Genomic DNA, 26,747 nt, shown 5'->3' with positions numbered 1-26,747 from the left:
ACAGTTCTAGTGCAGCTCTGCAGAACTCTTCTCTTCCCTTGCTTGCTGCTTATATTAATCTCCGCTACTTTGACTCAGCCTCACAGTTATGTTGCACTGTGTTTTTCTCTTACCTCTTGCCTCTCATTCCTTTTTCCATTTTTGATCTCTGAATATTGATCTCTGTTTCTCTATCAGCATTCTAATCCTTTCACCAGAACCTCTTACAGTAGTAATTCAAAGGTTAGTTGTTTAGCTGTTAAAATATAGTTATATATTAATTAAAATAATTTTTAAATATCCAAAATAAAAACACATTCTTGACTCTTTTGATCAAATAATTCTATTTTTCTAACTTTTTCTCATACTGCTAATAATGTTCTTCACTCCTTAACTATCATCCTCAGCAACCATAAGCTGCTGCCCTTCTTGAACCTTTTGTTCATTCCATTATAAACTTCAGTAGGCAGAGTCAACAGCATTTTTGTTTTATCTATAAAATTCTCACATTTAGCATGCTATGTAAGGTGTAAACATGGTCTTCATTAATGTTCTGGATATGTCAGAATTTGCTTTTAAAGTTGAAAATTGACTGAGGTGGGCTGCATTCCTCTAGGGATTTGTTACTAATCCGTTAAAAGGCCATTTCAAATATTTTGTTTTCTGAAAGTATAAATGACTCCAGACAATTATCCTTAATATTGTGGTTCAGTACTTTTTCTTGACGAAGTTAATAACTTGCCTAAACCCAGTGCTATTTAATTTATCTTCCTTGAGTGTGCCTATCATACAGGACATCTCAAAGGCTTTGTTTAAAACGTTTAAATACATTTCAGGCTGCTGAACACTTAGGCTATGGGTTTTCTGTGGAATTCACTATGAATATTCAGGAAAATATGTTTCTTTTTACTGTTTCTGTTGTCAGTAAAGTTGACTCGATAGAGTACGTTTTTTCTTTTTCCCCTGTTAACTTTATATATATAGAGATGTTAAATGCAGTTTTCATGCTTGAAGATTAAAGTTAGGGTCTACAGAGAGCGCTTTGAAACTTAGAATCATTTTGAAACTATTTCCTTTGGGTTTTTTTCTTTATTCCCAGATTGTGTTGTAGTATTAAACAAGATAAAAGCACTAAAAGCCACATTGCTAACTGTATTTTATATATATCTGTGTAGCTGTGCACATACTGTAGGGTCGTCTTTTGTCAAGAAGGCATGCTGTTGTGTTGAGAAAACTGAGATGTTAGTTTGGCGATCTTCTAGAGATTGTGAAGTAAAAATTGAAGTCCTTTGTACTTTTCTCAGTTCCATTTCTACCCATATGTTTCGTTTGGCAGAGTGTCAAACTGCTAGCTGGAGGAGTGCCTCTCATCGCAGGTACCATGGTCTGCCTTTCCCTTCACTCTTCCTACGGGTAACATTCAGCTTGTTGGCTCAAACATCTCCCCGTGCTCAGCTGTGAGATCATGGAGAAATTTCACCAAGCTGCTTGTTTGTGCTTTTTCACTGTGTGAAGGGGGGGGTGTTTTCTACCACAATCACTTTAACATAGTTCTTAACTTTCAGTGAACCAATTTTTCTTCAGTATTTGGATAACTAAGAAACTTTGTAGTGTGCATTGGTGGAGGAGAGCATATGGAGCTGAGCAGTTCCCTGCATGGCTTGGTTTCTTGGCATCTTCCAGAGAGATTTCCTCATAACATGGTTGAGAGCTCAAAGTTTGAGAACTCTGGTTGCAAAGGTGTAGGTGATCAAGATGACTTCAGGTTTATGTAAAAGTAAATACGCAAACTTGATTAATGGATCTTTTCTAGGCTCTGTTTTTAGGAAACTTTGTGGGAGCCACTGAATGACACCAAAATCTTCACTCTGGTTGTATTCAAGTTGTTGCACCGTTTTCACTACAGCCAGAGCTAAAATGTGGTTGGGAATGTTTCGGAGTGGTAGACATGCTGGTTGAAATTTTTCATGATTTTTCACTAGATTTTCAGCAGTTGTGCTCTGGGTTGGCAATTCAGACCACAGATGATAGTGGAAGCGTTAGTTCTTCATCCCTCAAAGGAGAAAACACACTGAGTGATAGTGTTCTGGGCCCAAGCTATTATACGTTTAAGGAAGTCCTGGGATGTGGCTTTCTGTGTGTAATGCCATTCTCCTACAGTTGGATTCAGTGTTAGGATTATAAAGTTATGCTTTATGCAGTGGAATAAGTAGAAACAAAAGGAATGGACATGTGGGCAACCTCTGATTTTCATTTTGAATCTGGAACCAAAGAAATCAAGAAACCTTTGAAGAAACAGAAAACAAACCCAGTGGACTTTTTGGCCTGTTGAGGGACAAGAAATTCAAACACAGTCAAAGGGAAAACATTGCACAGTTGTTCAGAAAAAGACAATTCTGATAGCAGTGAGCAGGTGGAAGTTTATTTTAGGTGAAAGTTTGTTTGCTGTTTTAATGTATCTTTATATTGGTGAAAACCAGCAGTAGATATATTCAGTCATCAGGCAGTGAACGTCACGTGGATTGCTGTGCCAAGTAACTCGTGCCTCTTTAGTACACAGCTGAGCTGAAATGTATTTTGAGAAGTATGTGATCAACCTGCATTTATGGGCAAGGTAAAATGTTTCATAAGTTCTTTGAAAATGTTATATTAATTCCAGCCTGCTGCTGCAAACAGAATCACCTCACACTGAGTCATTGAGATGTCAGTGTCCAGCAGTATCGTCTGATTCGACTAGCAGTCTTCTCACAAGTTCAACAGATATTTAATTTCTGAACTGATGGGATCAGAGTTCCTTTTTCTCCTCCTCTTGGGAGGAAATATTTATTGCTTTTCCCTGAGAGCATGTGATCTTTCATGCTTTTCATACTAGTTTACTTGCTTTTTTATTTGAATAGAAGTATATTTTGGAAAGATGGTAGGGAGGGACAGCTTTTAAATAAATGGGGTTTTGTTTTGAGGGTGTTTGGTTTTGATTTTTTGTGTGGAAAACTTATATTTATCTTTGTATTTTATGTAACTGTAAACAACTGATTGAAAATATTTTTTCATTTGGCTTTAAATTTCCATTCTTTCTTATGCAACGAAAACGTGACACTAATATGTTACTACGGTAACAACTTGTAAATGAAAATGCCTGGCCTTTTTGGATTGTCCAAACTTAATGTGATACAAAAAGTCTGATTTAAATGGAGTGAAAACAAGCAGTTTTAATTCAAATTTTTTACGCATTAGAACAATAACAATAGAAATAAGGAAACAGAACTGCTTAATAGGGATTCTCTTTATCTCATTGTTAATTTTTCTTAAATTATGAGCATTGTGAGTAATTAAATTCTAATTTATCCCTGAGCTGACATACCCCTCCTATTAATACCCATTATTTGGATTCATGAGGGCAGTTTTGATACTTCGTTCACCATTGTAAGTGGAAAAAAACCTGTCATGGTCTTAAAAGGTAGGACTTTTGGGTAGGTGTTTTGAATTATTGTACTTCTCCTTAAATTTATTTTGCAAACAAGAATAAGTGACAATATCAATTGCATGAGATGTACCAAAATCGGCACAGGTGTAAGCCTAGGAATGCTGTCCACTGTGGTGGTACAATTCTGGGCTTCTGCTGTTGCAGGGTTGAGGAGTGTTGGCTGATACAGCTGAGAAGGGAAAGCCCTTGCCCCCATTGAGAATTGCTTTTTCTCTGGCATCCTGTGGAAATGAGGATCCTTTTTCCCGTTTCTCAGCATCTCTTGGACCTTTGAACATGCTCAATATCAGGTTCAGTCTCACGCTGTATCTAGACTTGGAAAGGAATTAGAAGTTGGTATTCTGAAGCTGGGGAGGAGGTGGTTTTGAAATGTCTAGAAGAGTGTGGGGGCCACCCAGCTGAAATAATATGAAGAGAATGTGTTACATTTGTTTTCATCACTAAATGATTTTTAAAAGAACAACCCAAAAGTCAGGTATATCTTTAGATGTAGTTGTTTATGAGTGAGTGTGATCATCCAGAAGGATATTTTCTATTTTATTTGTTTTTTCACATGGATAAAACTTTAGACTAAAATAGCCTGGTGTGTTGTAATTGCTTCACAAGTAGGTGAAACCTTGGACACTGATTGCAGACAAACCTCAAGGTGAAGCACAGTTTGTCTGCATCATATGTCTGACATCTCAATTACCAACGCAGAACAGACATAAAAATAAAATACAATATCTAACATAAAAAAAAATAGTACATTAGTATAATAATATTTTATATAATATAGCAATATAATTTTTAATCTAAGCATTTTCACTGAATTGGTATTTTGCTTCATTCCTTCAATTCAGCTAAGAATCTACCTTTGGTGCACTATCATTGGTTTTTTTTCCAAGTTCTATTTTCCTGTTCCAAATGGCAAACCAGTGGTTCACAGCCAACGAGATACTCTTCCTGGCTGGAATAAAACACGATTGAGGACCAGGATCAAAACTGGAGAGAAGGAGGGCCTGACAGTCTCTTCTTTGTTTCCTAATCCTTCGCTGCTCAACAAAAAAGCAAGCCCTGGAACTGGCAATTCTTTGGTGACTCACGCCAGCCTCTGTTCCCTCACGTGGCCATTTACTGCAGTGGGTTTTTCTTCTCAGGTGTTGTCAGCATCTTTGCTGGCACAAACCAGAGCTGTCAGGCCTTCCTTTGTAGGGAACCCCATCTGTCAGGGAAGAGAAAGGCAGCAGTGATTGCTCTGGGCTGTCCCAGATCGTCCTACTACCACGTCCCAACTCGGCTCTTTAAGCAGTAAACGTTTCCAGTATCTTTTCAACTCTGTTATCCACAGACTTATCCAATTATCATCGAGTCCTATCACTTTAATATTGAAGTAGCTGCTTCCCTGGTGATCTTCCAGTCACTCTTTACTTCTGTTCTACCTAATATTTACAACCTTTTGATAATCCTTTGTCACCTCTTTTCCTCCAGCTGTCCTTTTTACACTTTTGACTGGCATTCCCCGGTCTGTGCAGCTCTCACAATGTCATGGCCTTCTCTGAGTTCTCCCTATACCTGCCTGGCCTCACTGCTTCACTCATCCTGCAATTTAGTACTATCAGCTCCAAGCACTTTGTCATTGCCAGGTTTTCACATCCAAATCTCCAAAGACAAGCTCGCCTTTAGACGTGTCTCAGCCCTTCTCAGCCTTGCTGTTTTGCTGCTGTTCTCAGTATTGTTCTGGTATAGGAAATGAAATATCTCCCAACATTACTTCAGCCATTTCAAAGACAAAATGAGTAATGAAGTAGGGTTTATTACTGTTGTGTTTGGTTTGGGATATAGTGTGGTTGCTCACTGGATCATAGTTGATCTTGCATTATTAATGAAAATACTCCTGTAATTTCATTAATATTTCCTTTAAGGGAAAATACTATTTTCAGCTTACCAGTTTGGTGCAGAATATTGTAATTTTTGAGTGAGGTTTGGTTTCGAAAGTCGGTGCTGTAGATACTGCTATCTCAGACTACTCCAAGATCCACTAACGGCAGGTGGGATAAATACCTTGCCAGAAAGCAGAACCGAAGGAAAACAAAAATAAAACTGGACACTTTGTTACACTGGGAACATTACCTACTGTCTGAGGTTTTATGTAAATGTCAGCCTCTTACATAGCTCAATATAAATATTATTATTTTAAATTTATATTCTACCTAATTTAATGAATAACCAGGTCAGGACTTATTTATGCTAACTGCTGGACAAACCAGTAGCATGTGTTCATGTAACAAAGATTGACTGTAATACTATGTCTCTCGAAAATAAATGGTTTGTTCAAAAGCAATTTTAAAGAGTTGTATTTAATTCTGAATTAAGAAACTAAAGCATGACTCTTACTGTTGCCTCTTTCAGCTTCTTTGTTAAAAGTTATTATTTCAGAGAGCTAGTCTCTCGTAGCATCCCCTGGGAAATATGTCTAGGTATTAAAACAAAGACTCAGTGTTACTATCTGTGCAATACAGTACCTATCAATATTTATTTTTTTTTCATTCCCATCAGGCAGATTATTTAAATAACTATAAGATGCCATACAACTTTCCAGAAGTCTTTTTGCCTAAAAATTTATGGCTTTTTCTGACCTAATCATGTATGTCCAGATTTACTGCAGAATAAGGAACAGAAACAAACTGTTAAAACCAACATAATGTATTAATGTGCTTTATTTTTCTCCATTGTTTATTTAGCTTATTGCTGTAATACTTCAGTTAACTTTTATTGAGTTGACCGGTACATGAGCATTGTGTAAATTGAATATCTACTGCTTGCAATGTTTGGGTTACGTCTTCTCTCAGTATAAGAGCACAAGATCGGTCTGGATTTGAGACATTTTTAGTACAGCTCCCATTTAATCTCTTGTTTCAGAGAGACAGACAGATGTGGCTGCAAACTCCAGGCTCTTTGTGGTTATTCTAGTGTTTTTTCCAGCCATAAGTGTACAGTAAATTATTGGTTTCTGACATCTCCTGATAGTGTGGTAGTCATGACAGAAATGTAATTGTAGTTCATGTTGTCTTAGCAACATAAAATAATGTCATCTTTTTAAGTGGGGAGAAATGTTTTGTGGGTGCCTACAACTTAAGTTTAAAAGCCGCGGCCCACAAAAGTTCTTTTTCTATTTTAAAATCAGACTTTGTATTTAAAGTGCAACTTGCTTTATCCAAAAATATCCCTCAGTTCAGAAATAATGAAAAAGAACATTTATTAATAATTTAATCTCTCATTAGAAACAGGAACTCCAGTAGCAACTAAAGAATGGAAACAAAAGGAGTCCTTGACATAATGGTGTAAACTGAAAAAAGAACAACTTCTTTTTCAGGGAGCACAGCGGTGATTTCATGGTAGGAATGCTCAGTTAGCATGCAGTGCTTCTCTTCTTAGTTACATCTTGCTCACCTGTTTTCCATTTTGTGCTTAGAGAAAGAAGACGTTACTCTTCATTGGGAACACGTAGGGGAATTGCAGGTTCTTCTGATCCAAAGTGAGAGCCTTGCTTGTCACATTTTATGGTATCTAAGTTATTGGAAAGAACTGGACCTACTCCCAGATCAGTATTTGGAAACATTAAACACATCTTAAAATGCATTTCAATAAACCTATAGTCCTGGGTGGGCATTAATCAACTGATTTAACAGTGCTGTTAGGTTCCAACTGTTCGCTTTTTCTCCTCAGGGTACAAATACAGGCTCACGTGCAGGACTGTAACACCTCTGTTGTCCAACATTTTTGTTTGTAAAGGTGGCATCCTTTTAATGTAGTTATGGAAATGTCCACATTTATGACTGTGCAAAATAATGGCAGGATTTCAGTAAAAAGTGTAACTTATTTATTTTATTTTTTTTTCTAGACTATATGCTCAATACTCAGTTGTTAGAGATGAGAAACTGTTGTAAATAAAATTTTGTGCAAAGAACTGCTTTCTGAGTCCAAAGGGATACAATGACCAACACTGTTCTCAAATCAGTCTTTTGGAAACATCAGTTACATGCAGTTTTGGCTCACGTGCTTTATGCCAAAACAGAATTCAAAAGCGAAATTTCTGTTCTTACAGTTGACTGTTTTGGGAAAATCCAAAGGCATAGGCACAGCATTGCTGCCTTCATTAATGTCCTTGGTTACAGAGGGAGGACTGCAACACCTGTAAAGGAAATTTCAAAATAGTTACTTTGCAATACTACTCTTGCAAGCTATAAAGCTCAGGAAATCAGGTGTTTTAGGCTGAACAAGGTTACTATATGAAGAGTAAGAATACTAAAAAAAATTGGAGAAGTTGAGAGAAAGTGAATGGGACACTGATCTCTACAAATCTTCCTTGTCCTATGTTTTTTTTCCATGCAAGTTATTTGTTGTCTGTGAGAACAGGTAAACTGCAATAGGTTAGGTTAGCTGCATGTCTTTGAGCAGAAAAGCCGCTTTCAGAAAAATACTTTGATTTTTTTCCTTTAGTTGTTTTTCCCCTGTAATGTGATGTGACGTTGCTTTTCAGTTCGTGCTTGAAATAGTATTCAAAGTCTGCGTGCCCCTTAGCTGTGTATGGTTTGCGTCTTCCACATTCACAAGGATGTACTCAAACTGGAATTTAAGATGAGGAAAAGGTGAGAGAATCTTATGAAGGGAAAACCAGATGAGATTAGTTTATTGATTTCCAACAGCAACAAGAACACAAAATCCAAGAGGATGGTAAAAAAATAAAAAATAAAGGAAAAGGTTGCAATCTGCACGTCAAAGGGATAGAATCCCAAGAAGGGTGTGGAGAGATCTGAATTAAAAGGGCAGCTCAAGCACAGGAAGAATGAGGTAATTTATTACTTGGAGATATGTTTAACCTGAGGATTAGAGAAAGTTTTAAAGCCAGTAGAGCAAGAGAGTTATGGAGTATCTTTCCAGTCAACATAAACAAAACCACAAAAAAATTCCCCCTGCTTCCTGAGAAGTTTCTGAAAGAGGTTAGGTTACATGTAGTGGAAATACTGGGGAATTGGTAACACTTTCTGATGAAATATAATTGTTTGCAAGAATCACCTTATACTGGTTTTTAAACCTTTTAGCATTTTACTAATAATTTGATAGCAATTAGGCCAATCACTCAGCTCTTTGCTTACAATGTAAAGCATTTCAATGAAAGAGCAGAGATCTTGTGCTCTGAAAATCAGTGTTAAATGCCAGACTTGTGAAATGGAAAAGAAATAGGGCCAAGAGTATACTGTTTTATTGGCACTTGGCTAAAGTCTATCATGCGGCATTTTTATAAGACATATGATAAAATATTATTTAGAGATATGGATCTTGGGAAATGAGGTTTTCCATATCTGAGCTGAAGTTTAGATGGACTGTAGATATGGTCTTGATTTTTAACTGTCTTAAGCCACGTGGTTGAAATTTGAGGCACTTTGTTCCGGTAGCATATAACTTTTTTGTTTTCCCCCTAAAGGAGGAAAGCACAGTGTTTGTACCTCTGATAGCAGCAGCTTTTCCATTTAAACACATTCCCTGCTATTTTTCAATATGTTCTGTTTGTATATGATACTGACAGGAAGTTTTAAGGTGGAAATAAAGACAAATCTTGACTCTAGGAGTTTAGTGTTCATCTAACGCTAGCTTTCTTTGAGCCTTCACATCTGTTTATTTCAGTGTTTGAATTCTTGTAAAAATAGTTGTGGCACAGTCCAAGAAACTGGAAACATGATTTCATATAATTGTTCTTTTAAGTAGCAGCATGAAATAATTAGTATGGCATACTTTAATTGGTGGCATCCTGTTGACTTTTTATGAAAGACTTGAATTATAATAAAAGCAGAGAGCACAAGTTGGTTAGTTCCTATAACCCACTGCTGTCATCTTTGGTGTGGGGGGGGAAAGCAGCTCTGTTGTATATTTAATGGCAGATCCAGCATGTAATAGGTGTTCTGCTTCTATTTTTTTTTTTTTTCCCAAATGTCCCCTTGGGAAGGATTTTTGACAGGAAAATTACAGGATTGGTGCCCAGTGTAAGATTTATGCTTATAATTGAAGCTGCTGCTTCTCAATAAAACGTAAATGCAGCTTAAATAACTAGGCAAAAAGGAAAGAGAGATTTTTAGAAAAATAAAGCTAAAAATGTGTAGCTATGTAGAAAGATTATAACTTGGTTGTCAAGGCCATTATAGCCCTCAGGCAGTTGTGACTAAATCTGTGGTTAATGCTCACTCTGTGCCAGTCAAGTACTCGTGCAACTTTTGTCCCTTTCTGCTTTAACCAATGTTATAAAGTTTTCTAGAGAAAAGTTAGTTTTTATAAAATGCTAGGATTAAAAAAATATTTTAATGGACATATCTGTCATTTTAACTCCTCTAATGTGACCCAGCAAAGAAATTTAAAAAGTACATGAGCATTCCTGGAGTTTCTTGGGGACTTTTTCCCCCCTGCAAGAGTTTTGAGTCTCAGTTTTCAAGCAAGTTCAGGGATCAGTCTTTCAACTTTCATTCTATACAGTACTTGAAGTTAGTGTACAGTCTCTTGAATCTCAGTATGGAAAGCAGGCATGCAATATATCTGAAAATGGTAATTCATTTGTTTGTAGTGTGGGCCAGGCTGACAGAAACAATAGGCGGCTTCTACTATATTCTATACTGGTGGCCTAGTATAATCTGTGAAAATACAGATGTGACACATACAATCATATGTGCAAACTTTGAGTTTTTTAAAACATTTTTAGCTGTTTTTAAACATTTTCACATGGAGCTTGGATTTTTATATTTCCAGAGTGACTTGTAACAACTGATTTTAGCTGTCTAATCCTTTGTTTCTGTGCCTTTCCTTATGAGGTACATAATAAGTGAGTAAAAGGATAAACCAAATAAAGTTTTTATCTCTCTCTGGGAATTTTTAGCTCGGAAAGAGAGATCTAAAATCGGTCACTGCAATTGTGAGAGCAGCATTACGGCGTGAGGGGGTTTTCACAAAAGCTGTGTAGAAGTTCAGGATGAGTAGGCACAAATGCAGTGTGTACTGACCAAGACGTGCTCTTGGGGCAATCAGCAGTATATTAGAGGCTTTTTTAGCTACTGCAAAAGACCACCGCTGGTTGGCCCGATTTTACTTTTCTTGTATTTTTAGCTCTCCTCACTGGGTTCGGCCTGTGCCCTGCCTCTGGGGGTGCAGCTCAACATTGTGCTCTTGAGTGATGCGCAGGGCTGGGCTGCACAGTGGTGTGTAGCCAGGAAAAGGATTCACGAGTTCCCTTCCTTCTGCTGTGTCTGCCTGTACTTGAGTTTTCGTGTCTCTGGTAGTTGTTGTAGATAAAACTAAGTGGAGAATATAATTAATTGTTTACATTGGGTACTATAAAATCTTGCAATATGGTGAACATCTGAACAGAAATGGGCAGAGAAATGAAAAAATGCTTCTTACAACTTAGGGAGTATAGTCCTAAATACAATACTACTTGCATTATCTTTCCTTAAAGGATTAAAGAGTGGGTTTATTGCTGTTTGAGTTATTTTGTATTTAATAATCAGTAATGTTCATATAATCTACTTCTACTGCATATGGAATGCAAACATATTTCAGTGTAATCAACCAGAGATTTGTGGATGTGTGCTTAGTGCTAGCCAATTAGTGTGACATTTAATTAGAATTGATTATCTTGAGGTGAAGGAAATGTAAAATAAACTTTACATTGAAGTTCTACATTTTAGAATACTTTTTAATATATATGTAAACATATATATACACACATATATAAAATGCTCATACACACACATATAGTATATATTGAAAACAGAGCTCTCTCTGTGACTCTCCTCTTCTTGTCTCCTTCCCTTTTTCCATACTGATTTATGGTCTATTAACCTGCAGTGAATAGATCTTGTATTTCTTTCTGGTGCTTCGCAGGTGTTCAAAAAAGCATGTTATTAATGTTAATAGAGAATCTTGGCATGAAAAATTTTAATAATCAGAAATTAGTGACCCAAGAAACTAATTTATCCATGACAAAGTAGTATATCATGAAAGAGAGAAATAAGGAAAACAGTAATTTCAAATTGAGTCAACACTTGAAAAACTTGAAAGTTTTGGTAGCTGCTAATTACTAATTTGGAATTCTTGGGCACCCAGTTTCGCCATATTCTTCTGTGGTGTATGTCCCTGCAGACTGTTAGAGGGGGTTTTTTCCATTCCAATTATTAGCTTGCAGTTTGAATTAGTTTGAAATTGAAAGCTTTTCTAGAAGCGTGTCTTGTTTGTGTTTAACTTTTCTTTGATCCTGGTACCATTGTCTTGCGTTCTGTCAGGGTTCTAGATTGGAGACAGTAAAAGTTTTTATAATGTAAAAGGTTTCTCTAGATTTCCCGACACAAGAGGTGTAAGAAGCACTAAGGCACTCCATGCATTTGTACCTCTATGGGACTTACTAACAAGTGACTAAAAAGAGCTGATAGTACAAGTGAAATAAAGCAACTTTGTGGGTGCTGGAGACGTTAGACTTACTTTGCAGGCATTGCATGCATTAATGGGCTTTCCAAAAAGTCAAATGAGGTTGACTATGATTTTGTGTTATGAATTAGAGCAGTACAAGTTTTGCTGGTAGAGATAGTCTGCTGTCTGTCTGCATCTGTGGGATTAGTTTTTCATAGTTCTACATATACATATGCATGTGTGTATACATTTATATACATGAATAGATCAATATAAAAATGGATGTGATTTAGGAACATGGTGGTTTAGTTCACTAATACAGGTTGCCTGTTGAAAAAACGCTTTTGAATGTATTCAGTTGGGAGAAACTTGCACACAATGAAGTGCGTTAAGGTGGAGGTGGTGGTTGGAGTTTTTTTCCATTTAAAAATTTTATTAATAGCTGTTTTTATTAAATCCTATACTACAGGAAAATGGTTAAGTAGTTGTATTGCAAAACACAGTGACTGTACCTGGCAGCAATCTAAGAAAGTTTTGTGGTTTTATCTGACAGGCTCCCGTCTTCGGCAAGAAGATTTCCCACCTCGAATTGTGGAACACCCTTCTGATCTCATTGTTTCCAAAGGAGAACCAGCAACTTTAAACTGTAAAGCTGAAGGAAGGCCGACCCCCACCATCGAGTGGTACAAGGGAGGAGAAAGAGTGGAAACGGACAAAGATGACCCGCGCTCCCACCGCATGCTGCTGCCCAGTGGATCTTTATTTTTCTTACGCATAGTCCATGGGCGCAAGAGTAGGCCAGATGAAGGGGTCTATGTGTGTGTGGCAAGGAATTACCTTGGGGAAGCTGTAAGTCATAATGCATCGCTGGAGGTGGCAAGTAAGTGCATCTTTTTTGGTTGTTTTATTTCCACTCTTTGGTAACATCCGCTTGCTTTGATGTTATTTGAAGATAAAAAGTGAGTGTGAGCTGCCTCTGGGGCATTGACTTAAAAACAATGAAGGAATTACATGGTTAATTATTACTAGTAGAGAGATAGGAAAATAGAAAAATAGTCAAAAAGAGGTATCATATCACTGTAGAAATTAAAATATTTTTGTGCATTCTCACTACTTTTATGCTTACATGCAATTATGATTACTTAATGTTCGTTAGATTTTGTATACTTAATTTCAATTTATAGATGTTTTTTCCTCTCCAGATAACCATGCAACGTGCAATAGAAGGCAGGACAGCCAGAATTTGATCTAATAGAGTATGTTTTGAAATCGTTGTTGCACAAATAAACACTACAAAAAATAATGGCAGATTTAGAAATACAAAATGTTTTTTGTTTCTCTAAAAGAAGTGGCCCACAAATGATTTCTCTACTTCTAAGTATTTGGCCAACGGAAGGAGCAGTCAAGTATGTTCACATCACTTTGTAATGCTTATCTCTTCCTGTATGCCCTTTAAACTCAACTTATTTTAAAGGAAGAGGGTGTACATGAAAGGGGTTTAAGCATTTACATGGAGGGCCAAGTGTAGGTCAAAAAATATCAGTTTGGGGGTACTGTAGTATAAGACAAAACCTTGCAACTCAAAAGTTAGTTATCTGTTTTGTTTGTCTCGGCTTCCTCTGTAATCTGTAGCAATTCATCTGGTGTCATGTTGAAGAGCTAGCTCAGAACTGGGTGAGTGGCTCTCTGAAAACGCTGCTCTCTCTGTTGACTAAACAATTAATGTTGTTAACTAGCTCTGAGGAGGCTCCTAACTTTTAGACAAGTTAAATAAATGCCACTGTTGGTGTATAACTTTAGAAGAAGGGCCTGATTTTCATAAGTCTCACAGCAGGCAAAGGAAATAGACTAAAAATTTGTTCATTTACTTGAGCCCTTTGCCTAGTCTCACTCACATTCACAGGAAATCCCAAGGACTTCGATAATTTTTATACCAGAAAGATCTTAAGCGTCACATATAGTACAGTACATACACATGATTAAGATCTCTGACAGTGCTGTTTCCTTGTTACTGCTTTTAGTGATAAAACTAATTAGTCTCTGGCTAGCTGGAAGTATGCTTATCCATTAAATGTATAACCTCTTTAAATTATCTGGTGATTGCTTACTCTCAAATGTTATATCCAGTATCTTGTAGGTGTAATTTGAGTGGGTGTAATGCTTAAGAGATTTTTATTTTTATCTAATTGCTGTTATTTACTTTATAGCACTGCTCGTTGATTCTAAAAATGAGTTCTAATGTTCTGTCCGTGCAGCATGGACATTTGTGGTTATTTCAGATTCTTTTGATTTGTGGTGTACCTTGAAGTAATGTTTGAAATGCATGTAGCTTTTCTGTGTGTTCCTTAATTTTTCATCAGAACCTGGAAACACGAAGTAGACTTCATTGTTTGGTACACTATGGCATGCATCGATTACAGTGGTATATATTTTGTCACCCCTGCCTCAAATCATCTTCATGAGATTACAGTAGGGAGTATAACTAATGGGGTCTGAATGCAAGATACTGATATCGCCACAAATTTTTTTTAAGAGCCTCTGCCATCACTCAAGACAAAAAATTAAAAATTAGTATCTTAAAAGGTTTGAAATATACACCACCTAACAATAGTATAGCATTAAATTGTTAACCTAGCTCAAAATTACTCTCATACCAAGGGCTAGTGTCAGAAAATAAATACCAACAATGCTGTAAGGGGACAAAACCACACAATCTGTATTTGGAAATAAGATTTGTAGGTTATAATGGTATAACCGTTATGGTTTTAGTTTTATACCAACAGATTATGGACAAAGAATTTTAACAGAAAAGGCTATTATTTTAATAGAAAAGCTAGTGATGTGACAGTGCAAAAGAACCAAAACACTTTAAATAGCACAGAAGAGGTGAGGAACAAGGAAAGAGTTGAAGGCTGATGGAATAAATTTGCATTAAATTCAAAATCTGTGCATTATAGCTGCAACACTGTTGTCATTATAAACTGTAGCTACATTCACAGTGGATTGCTGCAAATCAGCAAACTGTTTTCATTAGCTTCTCAGTACACCTGTTTTGAGCACCACAGCATTTACATTTGAGTACGTGTAGTCATAAACAATTGCTGGTTTAGAAATCCTTATGTTATAGTTTAATTTTTACATGTTTACAGAGTAAAATTGCCTTTATTTGGTTTTAATTTATAAGGTACAGATTGTTTAGAGTACTCATTTGGTTATATGCTTTGATGCTGCAAGTTTAACCAAAAAACTTTTGTGTAATGTAGAAAGCAGAAGTGTGTTTTGTACTGTAACTGCTAGCTCTTGCTCGAAGAAGCAGCTCCTGTCAGCACCAGTTTATTTCATAATGTGATAGGGAATTTATCACAAAATTTTCTTCCATTGTCAATTATGGTAACAACTTAAATTAGATGATGTTCCTTCACTGTTAATTGGATGTGTAGATTTGACTTCAGATTCAGGTTAAAGCTAAAAATAATTTTTCATGTCTGTTATTCCTTTATGCAGAATTTTTTTTGCAGACTTTTTTTTTAAGCAGTTCCAATGCTCAGCTTTGAGGTGGTCCACAAAGAATTTGTTTCCTATGTAATAAGGTAGACAAGTTCTTTAAGTACGCTGTGCATAGATTCCACAGTTGCAAAGAAAGAAATGTAGAGCGATTTCAAATCTGCAAAAATTTCAGAAGTGGAATATATAAAAAGCTGGTTTCTCATCTTAAATACGTGTGTGTTTTAAGAACTTTAAAAATACTTTTAGATGTGATAGCCACAATGGAGGAGAGACTAAAATCATAAATCATAAAATTGCAGAGAGAGTTTTCCCCTCTACTTTGTTCCTTTCTATCCATCAACCTTTCTTTGGTGATTTGACTGAGGTGTGTATCTCATTATCCAAAGGTTGCTATGTTTTCTTTCAATGGTGTGTGTGTCAGTCATGATAGCGTAGTCCTCGATGAATACCATTGAACAAGATCTAAGTACCATTTATTATCAGCAAATTTAAATAATTAAGTCTCTTTCTTATTCAGTCTCAGCCTCTAGTGGCCCTTCCAAAATGTTTGAAGATCCCATGTGTTTACTCATGGCATTGGGGTTTTGTTACATCTTCTCTGTAATGCTATTTTATATAGATATAGATATAAATATTTTTCCAGCTGTATTCCCTGAAGTTTCAGTGGTTATTTCGTTTAAACCATGACCCATCCCTGTCCCCAGAGAAACATTTAAAAAAAATGAGTGGTATCTTTCTTAAATATACCAAACTAGCGGTTGAACCCCTATGGACTACATTCTGTTCGATTATGTTGCAGGGACTGTAACTTTCTCTAATGAAATAGCTGGCCACTTGATATTTCAAGAATTAAAATACCTCAGACACTTTAGAGACTAGTAAAACTATTCTAAACTATGCAGCCCTGTGCAAAGTAGGTTTGTAATTTGATATGACATGACATTTTCTGTGTAATTTAGATCTGTAAGATCTTCATAAATGGGAAAGATATAAATTTGCATACATAGGAACTCCACGGAAAGCTGAATTCAGTCAAATAAAAGTGTTGTAACTCATGCTTAATTGGGGGATAGTTGGTTGGGGTTTTTTTGTAGTTGACTGGTTTCATTATTCCCCAAAAGATTTCTGAAATAAAGACTCTCTGTATGTGTGCAAACTTTATTTGCAGTAGAATGAAGCTCTGGTAGCCCAGAAAGGGTGTGAGATGGGATAGTCAGATAACAATCTGTAGTTATCCTTCAGACTTAGGCTGCCACAAGTCCATTTACCTCTGTCTTCTTGACTTCCTGAACTCAGCCTTTTGATCACTGGAGACCTGCTTAAATTAGCTCCATGTTTTGTTTTTAAGGAATGTAACTGGTTTCGGATTACTGCCTACCAGTGACACATTCTCCAGTGGTGAAAGGTCCTAAAGCACGTGAAAAAGGGCATGTCCCTGTCAAAACGAAACCGGGTAATTCGCTCTATAAATGTCAGCTTTTACAGGTGGGAGCACAAAATGGAACCATGCTTGATCTTCAGAGTTAAGGGCTGAAGACTACTTTGGCTATCACATAAGGGGTTGGGAAAAAAAAATAATTTTTCAGAATAGAGAAGTAGAATCAATTTTGGAGAAGTGGAAAGTTACCCACTAGCAGACTGGAAGGTGGCTGCAGCTGCTTCATATGCTTGAATCTTTCAAGATGTGTGTGGTGAACGGATGCACCTGGTCAAGACCAGATTCAGTTATTGGTGTGTGATAGCTTGATTCGGTGTTTTTTCTTTAGTTTTCCCTCCAGTTACTTGTTTTTGAGGAAAATTTTACCTCCTGATCTCGTGGGTATCTGTTATATATCATTATGTAGAAATCTACCCATGTCAAGAGTGGCAACAATAGCTGCAAGGCTATATTCATCTTTCTTTCTCCACTCTAAATTTTTGAGGAATTTGAGAAAAATTGAGAATTTTGAAAAATAGAATGCAAATGAATTTGGTTATGTTTGCTGGTCGATGGCTTTGTGAATCTGTATTTCAAATAATGTTTCTCTGTGAACTTATTTTCCATTTGCCACGAATGTTCTAGGTAACTTTTATCACATTTGTGTTTTCTATTGATGCATGGATTTGCTTCAAGTGCCATGCTTTTACAAAAGTATTTGTAAAGTACATACACATGCATTTTATCTCTAACCTCAGTAACTGAATGCCTTACAGTAAGTAAGCTGTTGCATATAAAAGCTTGCTCACATTTGTTTTCAATTGACAATGGATAATAGTCCAAATGCTTTGTACATTAGATCTCAGGAACATCCCAATTATAGCCTTGCTGTGTTGTGACTTTAAATGAAAACAAAAAGCCTTCCACAGCACAGGATCAGTAAGAAAGGTAACAGCTCTGTCTACTCAGTGGTTCTAAAAAAGTAATATTTTCACAATGAGCAGTCGTATTTCTTTGTGTATTGTTTTCATGATATGTTCAGTCTCTATGGTGTGATATTAACGAACATGCTCTCCTGACTGCCATCAATGTTTTAAGCCAAGCTGAAATTAATGAAGAGATTCACAGATTTTGGTACCTGAGCTGTTCCTCTCTTGCTGATAAACAAGTGAGTTAATTTGAATGCTTATGTGCATATATAACAGAGATGAATTTCAGTTTTACAAGAATCTCATTAAGCTTCTAAGTACATATCAAAAAGTTCGGTTAAGCTGTATCATTGCTTACTACAAGCAATGGCATTAACAAAAAGTTGCTTGGGGCATAGAAGGCTTAATAGTAGTGCTGTTGCTAATGCTTCTTAAAACCTACCATTTATCACTGGTAGGTTTACCTTGACTTTTACTATGCAGCTGTAACAAGCATTGAAAGCCTGGGTTACTATAAACTGCCTCTGCAGCATCTGTTAGCAAAGATGTAACGTCATTTAGGAGAAATTTCTTTGCAATGAGGTCAAAGTTACATGCAAATGTGCTACTTTTTATAAGGTAGTTATTTCTGCTTGAGGAAAGCAGGAACAGATATTTTTGCTACTTTTACAGGTTTGTGTATAGGACTTCCCTCAGTTTGAATGTCAATGTAGTCCTGTAAGTCTCCCACTCAATTTTTAAAGACACGTAGAGCCTTATTTTTACTCCTTTGATGTTCTGTTTCCTTTACTAACCAAACCTGTAGTAACTGGGGGCAACTCTCTACTCTGTCTCTGTTAAGCATAGTACTCTTGCATCCCTGAAAGTTTGGGAAACGAACCTTGTATTTTCTTTTTTCGCCTCTCTGCCGTGGTTAAATGAAAATGGTGTTGTCACATATTGAGTTAGATATAAGGAGAAGATGTAAAGCAGATGCTTTACAAACCTCCCACATTTTAAAGAAGGCTTACTCAGTTGTGTTTACTTTTACCTGTAAGAAGGGTGAAAGTAGGGTGAAGGTAAGGAATTTCTTTGTCCCATGAAACCATGAAAATAGCAAGGGTTCATGTTCATATTTTATATAAATATTTCTACTCTGTGCACCTTCTTTAAATTCTAATATGAATCACCAAGTGAAAAAGGAGAATGGAAGCTGCACAGAAATCCAGCAGTGCAGCAAATTGGAAATACTTGAATATTATGGCTCTTACGGTACCTAGATTTAATCGAGTTATTATTACTATTAGTTTCCTAGTTCAGGGTTTGAAAAATTGGTCTTCCACAAGACTTCCATGGATGTCCTGTAGCATGGTTGAAAAATGAGATAGTGACAATGTTCAAAGAATTTCCGTCTGAATTCATAGCATGGTGCAAACAGAAAAATATATTTCAGGAGATTCCAAATGAAAACAGAAATTGCTAGGGTGATCTCCTCTACTGTGTGGAAATGAGACATAATTATAGATTGTGTTCAGATTGGACTGTCCCAACATGTGAAGGCAATGTGTTGAGTCTCTATGTTCATGTTCTTTAGGAACAGAACTTCGTGCAAGCAACCCACACATGGCTCATGTCAAATTTCAGAGAAGGTGGCTGAATTACTTTAAGAGGGTTTTATTTGATGAAAATAAGATATGAAATCTGATGTTTCCCACTCAATTAGACTACTCTCCCTCAGCCTTTGTTGTGTCATGATGAGACTTTGGAGAAGAGGTATATTTATGACCAGGGAATTTGGTATGATTCTTTCTTGTGTAGCTTTGTCATTGTTGTAACATAATCTTCTATATGTATTAGATGACTGTTCTAGTTCTAAAAATGCTTTGTTGCAGTTTCAGAATGATCAAAAAGGAATAAAAATGGCATAGAGTCAACATAGGTGCCTTATGTCTCAAAACACTTTGAATTTTGAGGAAAAAAGTTAGCTATAGTGTGAAGAGGATGGTTTCATCATTAATTATTGTTGGTCAAACAAAATGTGTTGTTCTGAAATTCCTTTGGCAGATGAAGAAAAAGTTGCTACAGAATCTAAAGATCAGTGATGACTTTCCTGTTCTTTTTCCTGTGTTATGCAGAATATGAGCTGCAAAATTCCTTCTCCTTTCCATAAATTTTAGGCAAGATAGTCTCCCTGAGTTATTGATTGTATTATTAGCTGCAAGTTATGCTAAACTGTCAAAATCAAACCATTTAATTTTTATAAATGTTCTGTGTTTAAATTATATCTTACGTGCAATCACTGGTGTTAAAAGAATCAGGCAAACAACAGGTTACTCCCTTTTTCAGTTCTGTGACAATGAACAAAACATTTTGTATTTGTATCAGAATTTCCATGATTTGATGTACCCATGGCCTCAAAGAAAAACATACCCTTTTTAACCAAACCATTGGTTCTTTTCTTCATTGTAGAGAGGAAGTAAGTATATCATTGGTGGTATATTGTCTTAGTAGGCCATGTCAGTTTAGCATTGGGTGAACCTCAGAAGAACAGTTGTGTTTATTTGCTGTTATGATCAACAGATCTATATAAGTGATTATGCTTAAGAGTGGTACGTATTGGATAATGCTGTTGCATTTTCTGTGCTTCCAACAAAAACTCATTTACTGTATTTTCACATTTCTTAATAACAAACTTTAAGAATTTTATTGTTAAAAGCTGTGCTAAAACTATTTTAATGACTTCATTCATTTGTATGCTTCTTTTACCTTTCTTCATCAGATCAGGGGAAAAAAATACCCTCAACTGCTGTAGACTGCCTTTCAGCATTTCTTGTGGTATTTATTGTTAGTTTTAGTGTGATCTTTTCTCTCTCCATCTTGGGGAGGGCGGTTCCCCTCACTTGTTGGTGGAAGGTTGCTACTAGAGCCACTTCACTAAAAGGTTTATTAACTGAGTTTTAACTCGTGATCACCTTTCTTTGCTCCATGCCCTCTTTGCAGTGGGCCGGCAGACACAAGCTATGGTGCGTGCTGCAGCTTCCATTTAGAGCTTGATAAAGGTATCAAAAGAAATTGTGCTTAGTTATCAATACTTCGATGATTACAGTAACTCAAACTGCATTTCTTCTAGAAGTATTAGTGCATTTAAAATTGTTCGATTCCAGTGATGACAGAAATAATTTCTGTGTACAAAGTGCACACACTTTAAGACTGCTTTGACTTTAAAGACACAGCCTTCATGTCAGTTGTTTGAGATCAAATCCATTATGAGGGATTTGAAGCAAACACTCCTATAGTGAAGATAGCTAAGATTTATTTGGTTGCCTGGGGACTCACTTGCAAGAGTATGTATTCATGCCAATTCAAAAGCAGGTTTGGCTGTTTTAAATTTTTTTGTTTTTTTGCTTCAAGCAGAGATTCTGGAACTTCTTTCTGAACTTTGTCACCAGCAGTGGACGTGAGACAGTAAATTCTTTGGGAAGAGTCCCCCTTCCATTCGTAGGCTGCAGAGGATGGATGATAGGTTCCACAGTATAGTGGTACAGAGACACCTCCTAGAAAGAGCTGATACGCTGCACTCACATGCTGTATGTAGTACTTTGCAGCAAGATACAGTGAGAGCCTGTGTTGTATGGCAAACGTGCTGTTTATGTTGGTTACAATTCTATTTGGCAAAGTCTCACAAAAGCTGAGGATGGTTTTTGTGTCAAGTATGCAGTTAGTTTTAAGATACCACAAAATGTCTTTCTCTTTTGTGTTTTTGGTTTATCGTTTTGTTCAAAGACTAGGTTTCTTCAGGCAAATGTTATCCTTGCGGAGGGAGTGGGAGAGACAAAAAGAAGAGTTACATTTTTTAAGTATTGCTGGGTGAAGTTTTGATAATTCAGTCTTGCCTGTACTCATGAAATAAATGAATAATACAAGGAGTGTGCCTTACTACAGTTACTGGATGTTTATGCTGTAGAGAGGTTTACAAGGTTAATTTATGCATTGAGGATTAAAATGATGTACAGATTTAAAACACAAAAACCAACAGAAGAACAAAGCACAGAAGCTTAACTGAAAATGCCATAATGTAAATATATTTCCTAACTGACAGTTTGGAATGGTAGAACTTCATTTTGTAGTGATGTCTAATACTGTATTTAAAGGAAAATTGTATGTATATTATCTAAACCACAACTTGTATGTGTGTGGGAATATGTAAAAGTAGTACTTTAAGATCTGAAGGTTGTATAGCCTATAGTTGTGAGATTCGTGTTTTAGGATTTTGGTTGTTCCATGGAGTTGTTTGGAAGCCTGTACTGTTTATACCTTTCATGCTAGACCTGAAGTGCTAAGATCCAATATATTGTGGAAGCAGACTAAGAGGACTGTGGATATGTGTCAGCATATTTGAACATTATAGCTAATGATGTGCTCAAAGCAGTTCACAGGTATTGTTAGTGGATAACAATGATACTGATACACCAAATGAAAGCTTTTTCTAGATGCTGATACATGTGAGACATACAACTACTTTGGAAACAGAGCACATAAATACAAGGTTCCTATTCAGTGCAATTACCTACTTCTGCCACAGTCAGAGCAAAATAATAGGCTACACAAGCACTTTGTCCAACCCAAGAAAGCTGTTCTTACATATTTGTGTCTTCCCAGAAACATAGGAATTTAGATTGCCTTTAGCCAACCGATTTCTTGATGATCCTGGGACTATACTGATTATTCTTAAGCTGATGAATAATTTAGGATGTTATGGTGACCATGCTGGGATGGATGATCATGCAAATTATGCATTTTGTAGTCTTGCCAGAAATTGAAGTGCAGCTCAGCAAATTCATAAATCAAAGAATGTGGTGGCAGTCTTTCTGTGGGATGGTGACTCTGGGAAAAGACTACCTGAAACCTCTGAACAAATCTGGAGAAATTGGTTCTTAGAACAAGATGGAAGCTATGCCATGCAGATTTAGACTCATTGGTCATTTGTTTCACAGAAGAAAATAATTGAATTAAAGTTGTTGAGGTTTAAAGGGCTCTTCCTTTCCAAGCATGAGCCTGAGATAGACATGAAATTCATTTTCTTGAATCCAACCAATACAGTGAATTGGTGCCAAAGCTCTCCTTAGTTTTGCTGTTGCTCTTCAGAAGCCTCTGGAAGACAATTCAGACTGTTACCATCAACCAGAAATACCAATAATAAAGGCAGGCATTCTAATTACATGAATAAGAAAATGGTGGTTTTGATACCACAGTCTTTTTTCAGACTCTGCTGCATACTGTCCTTCCCTTCCCACAGCGTTAGGTGACATGCTGTGTCTCAAGCCTGTAAACCCTCTGGGCTGTGAAAGATGGCACCTCAAGCAGAGTTGAGATGGGTCTCCTTGGTGGAAGTTATCAAATGAGTTGGGACTATTGGCTGTCTCCTTTTTTTCTGGTTGGTGAGCTTCCTCTGGTCCAAGGGAGTTTTTATATGTGGTTTTCAACTAACAGATGTCTAGTATTTTTTTTCCCCCCCTAATTCCTGCTTTAAACTCTGATCTCCACACCACCATCCCCCAACTCCCTGACGTCTTGGTAGAAGTAGATGAAGTGAAGATGATCATTCCTATTTTTAGTAGTGTCTTTATTTCCTAGATGATCGTGTAGGACACAGGCCTGTAGGCAAAGGGGTATAGGCAAAAGAATGAAGTCAGACAAATAAAATGCTGACTGGTAATCCAAATGCATTGATGGTTCTGATGCTTTTTTTCCCCCAAGTCCTACATTTAAAAACATGTTTTCTGGAAGTGCTGGAAGTCTTGCTCCTGAGTTAAATTTGGAGATAAATTGGCATTGTGCTAATACAGTTTTCTATATGAATTTAGAACCTCTGGCAAATCCTTTATGTGGATGAGGTTTATTATTATTTTGAATAATCATTCTCCAGAAAACAAAACGATCAGCTGCGTTTAACATTGTGAAGAAATTGATTTTCTTTCTTTTCGCTGTCAGCACGTTAAAACCTTTCTTAAAAGTCATACTGCTGACAAAGATAGATTTGCATCTTTGTGTCTGTGAGCTGTTTTGATGAGAACTGTCTGACTTAACTCACATCCTGTATGTAAATTGATTTCAGCTGATTGCTTTGAATTTGAAAGAAATTTAATTTGAAAACTGCCCTGTTCCACTCCCTGTGGTAGTAGATGCCTCTCTACGTCATCTGTTAAGCAGTGCATAGTCAGCATATGGCTGCTCTTCTCCCAATTTAAACTGTTTTCTCCTGAGAAAGAGAAATTCCCTTTAGACCAGACAGACATCTGCTGACTCTCCTACTAGCAAAGGAACTGAAAAGATATCTTTCCTGTGATTAAAAGAAATACGTCTGGAGGCGCTTAGTTTTTGTTCAATTAATCAAAGATTAAACACATGTGGACTCTCTAAACTGGGCTTCTTTGTGCTTCTGTACTATCAGAAGTGGTTGGGGGGAGCTGTATGCTAGAGCTGGCTTGACTGAAATTTAATATTTTACTTATAAGCCGGCTATAATTTAGTTCCAACAGTTTGTAATAAAGTGGGGAAAAACTATTTTTTAAAATTAATTTACATCTTAAAAACATTCCAGTTAATAAAAAAAGAGGCAAAAGTGTCAAGTACTTTTTCTAACCTATGTTTAAAAAAAAAAAATTAGGGATATGTGAGTGTGCTACTTTATACGCAGTTACCATTTTAGTTTCTGCAACCACTTCCAGATGCAAAGGCATTCTTCCTTGCTTTTGTTCCTCGGTTCCTATTAGTAAATGTTTTACTGGCAGAAGCTGTTAGTGTTAAAAGTCTGGTATTCGGCTCAATGCCTTATCCTTACTCAACAATTATACTACAGACCAAGTATTTAGTAAAAACCTGCAGGCTTCTTCTCTGATGTCAAAAAAACAGATAATTTTTTTCACTCTAGGGTATACAGAATATGTAGACTAAAAATGCCACAAGAGTAAGATGGCAATAATTAAGCGGATTCCTTGAATACCATGCTGCTCTTAAATTTTTCATCAGACACTAGCAAGTCTCTCTCGTAGACATCTTTATCTGAAGATAATTTGTTTGGCTCCAGTTTTATTAGTGGAATTAGTTCTTTGGTGTAGTCTGTGACGAGGTTTTAAAACAGGAAAGTCTCTACTGATAGTGTCACTTTACTAAGATGTTTTATAAAACTGTGTATTCTTCTGGACTGCTCTTTCTAATAACTATGGGTTTGGTTTATTAACTGATCAAATTTTCTTCAAAATAGATGAAGAAATATACCACTTTCTGAATAAGCATAAATTAAAATACAGTGGAAGGGACTGGCTTTTCATAAATAGGCATCAAGCAGCATTTTTTGCAGGATACTTGGTATGAGACCAAAATTTTCTTGTAGAGTAAGATGTAGATGTAGACATGTATTAATAATTATTGAGGACACACACAATGAAATACTCAAAACTGCCATAATGGGGTTAGCTAGAAAAATAAAAAATCAAGTTCTCCTCAGTATGTAGCTTTTTCACTGTTAATGGGCTGAACCAGTCATTTGATGTTAATAAAAGGTGAATGGTAGGCATTGCAAATTACTTAATTTTAAAATGCTAACTGAAATATTTAGATTTTTAAACAAAAAATACAATATTTTCCAAAACTGAAAAAAAAAAAATCATAGAGGCCAGCTAATTTTAGTAAATATTGTGAATGTACAGATGAAATAGAACCAATATATATACTTAGATTCTGGTACCTGAGCATTGCTTTGCGATGTTTCCTTTTGCCAAAGTACCCTAGAAAGCCCACACTCTTCTCTTTGTGTGTAGATTTCAAATCGAGTTCTTAGAAGCATTTTATAAATGTTCATTTGTGCACGTACTTGGGAAGGAAGGCGATCTTACTATTGCTGTTCTCTGGGCAGAAAAACTGACACAGGAAGAAATTAAATCTTGGTCTCGGAGGGTCCCAAATGTCTGACAGCCGTGGAGAGACTGGGGACTCGCTCGCTGTTACATTTGTTCCTTACAAGACTGCTCTTCATCACTCTGCTTTAAGGACTATTTGAAATCTTTTGTAGCTATTTTTAGTACTAATTGTGAGTAACTTTGGAAGTCCTTTGAAATGTTCCAAAATTATCCCTTTTGGGTGGTAGGATATAAATCGAGTTCTCTAACTTGTAATTTTCGATTTTCCTTCTATGGATTTATTATTCTAGAGCCTGGATTGCTGATTCCCTATGGTTATGGGCCACCATCCGTCCCCACCCCCTGCCAGCTGCTCATGGATCAGATGAATATATCAAGATGATTGTATATTTAACCCTCTGTTGTCCAGAGGGAGACAGCTACAAAAAAGAAATCCTAATAATAGATAGGTGCTGTAGAAGGTGCTGGAGACCCTGGTACGACGACAACTGCTTTTCTGACTTCAATTTAGGGTGTTCCTGCTGGACTGAGGACTGCTTCTGCAGAGGCAGATGGGTGATTTTAATTTCGCCCATGCACAGGGAAAGCCTGAGTCAAATTGGCCCCCTTGATTTAATGCACAGTGGATGTGAAGAAGAGGACTTTGTGCTCAGACCAGGAACCTCCAGACTATCTCTCTGCTCCAGCAGTGTGACCTGCCTTTGGAGTGATTGTAGGTTCATGTAGAAATGGTTCTACTTTCCTCGTCTCTGTTTGTAGAGGTTCTTGAGGCACTGGTTCACTCCTGGTCTACCCTAGTTGTCTAGAAGATCTAGCAACGCTCTCTCTTAAAAGCTGGTTACAAAAGGCATGTGGGGTCGAGAGCCTGGTGGTGTTGTCCATGTCACTGCAGCAGGGAGCATTCTCTCCTCTGGCTTAGCCCAGATTGGGGCAGACTGTGGGAAGGTCCCAGCCTGCTCCAGCCCAGCTCTGCATATATACCGGCAACTGGGGAAGCTGGAAAGTGCTGGTATGGTTACACTTCCATTTTTAGTCCATCAGCCATCACCCATGCTCTTCTATTCCTCCCACCCATGACTTCCCCTCACTCCCTTTTCTTTCTT

The 26,747-nt window shown here is 36.8% G+C and overlaps 1 protein-coding gene across 5 annotated transcripts in view; it reads left to right on the top strand.

The window, feature by feature from the left end:
• ROBO1 (roundabout guidance receptor 1) overlaps positions 1–26,747 on the top strand; it is a 736,202-nt gene that overhangs the window by 458,818 nt on the left and 250,637 nt on the right. For all 5 annotated transcript variants that reach the window (XM_014947370.1, XM_014947371.1, XM_014947372.1 and 2 more), the window contains one exon: positions 12,447–12,773. In XM_014947370.1, coding sequence (XP_014802856.1) covers positions 12,447–12,773 — 327 coding nt within the window. The remainder of the gene's footprint in view (positions 1–12,446; positions 12,774–26,747) is intronic.

The sequence above is a fragment of the Calidris pugnax genome, unplaced genomic scaffold (assembly GCF_001431845.1).
Source record: "Calidris pugnax isolate Ruff unplaced genomic scaffold, ASM143184v1 scaffold95, whole genome shotgun sequence".
NCBI classification, from domain to species: domain Eukaryota; kingdom Metazoa; phylum Chordata; class Aves; order Charadriiformes; family Scolopacidae; genus Calidris; species Calidris pugnax.
The sequence above is the reverse complement of the archived record's forward strand: the minus strand, read 5'-3'. Positions and strand labels throughout refer to the sequence as shown.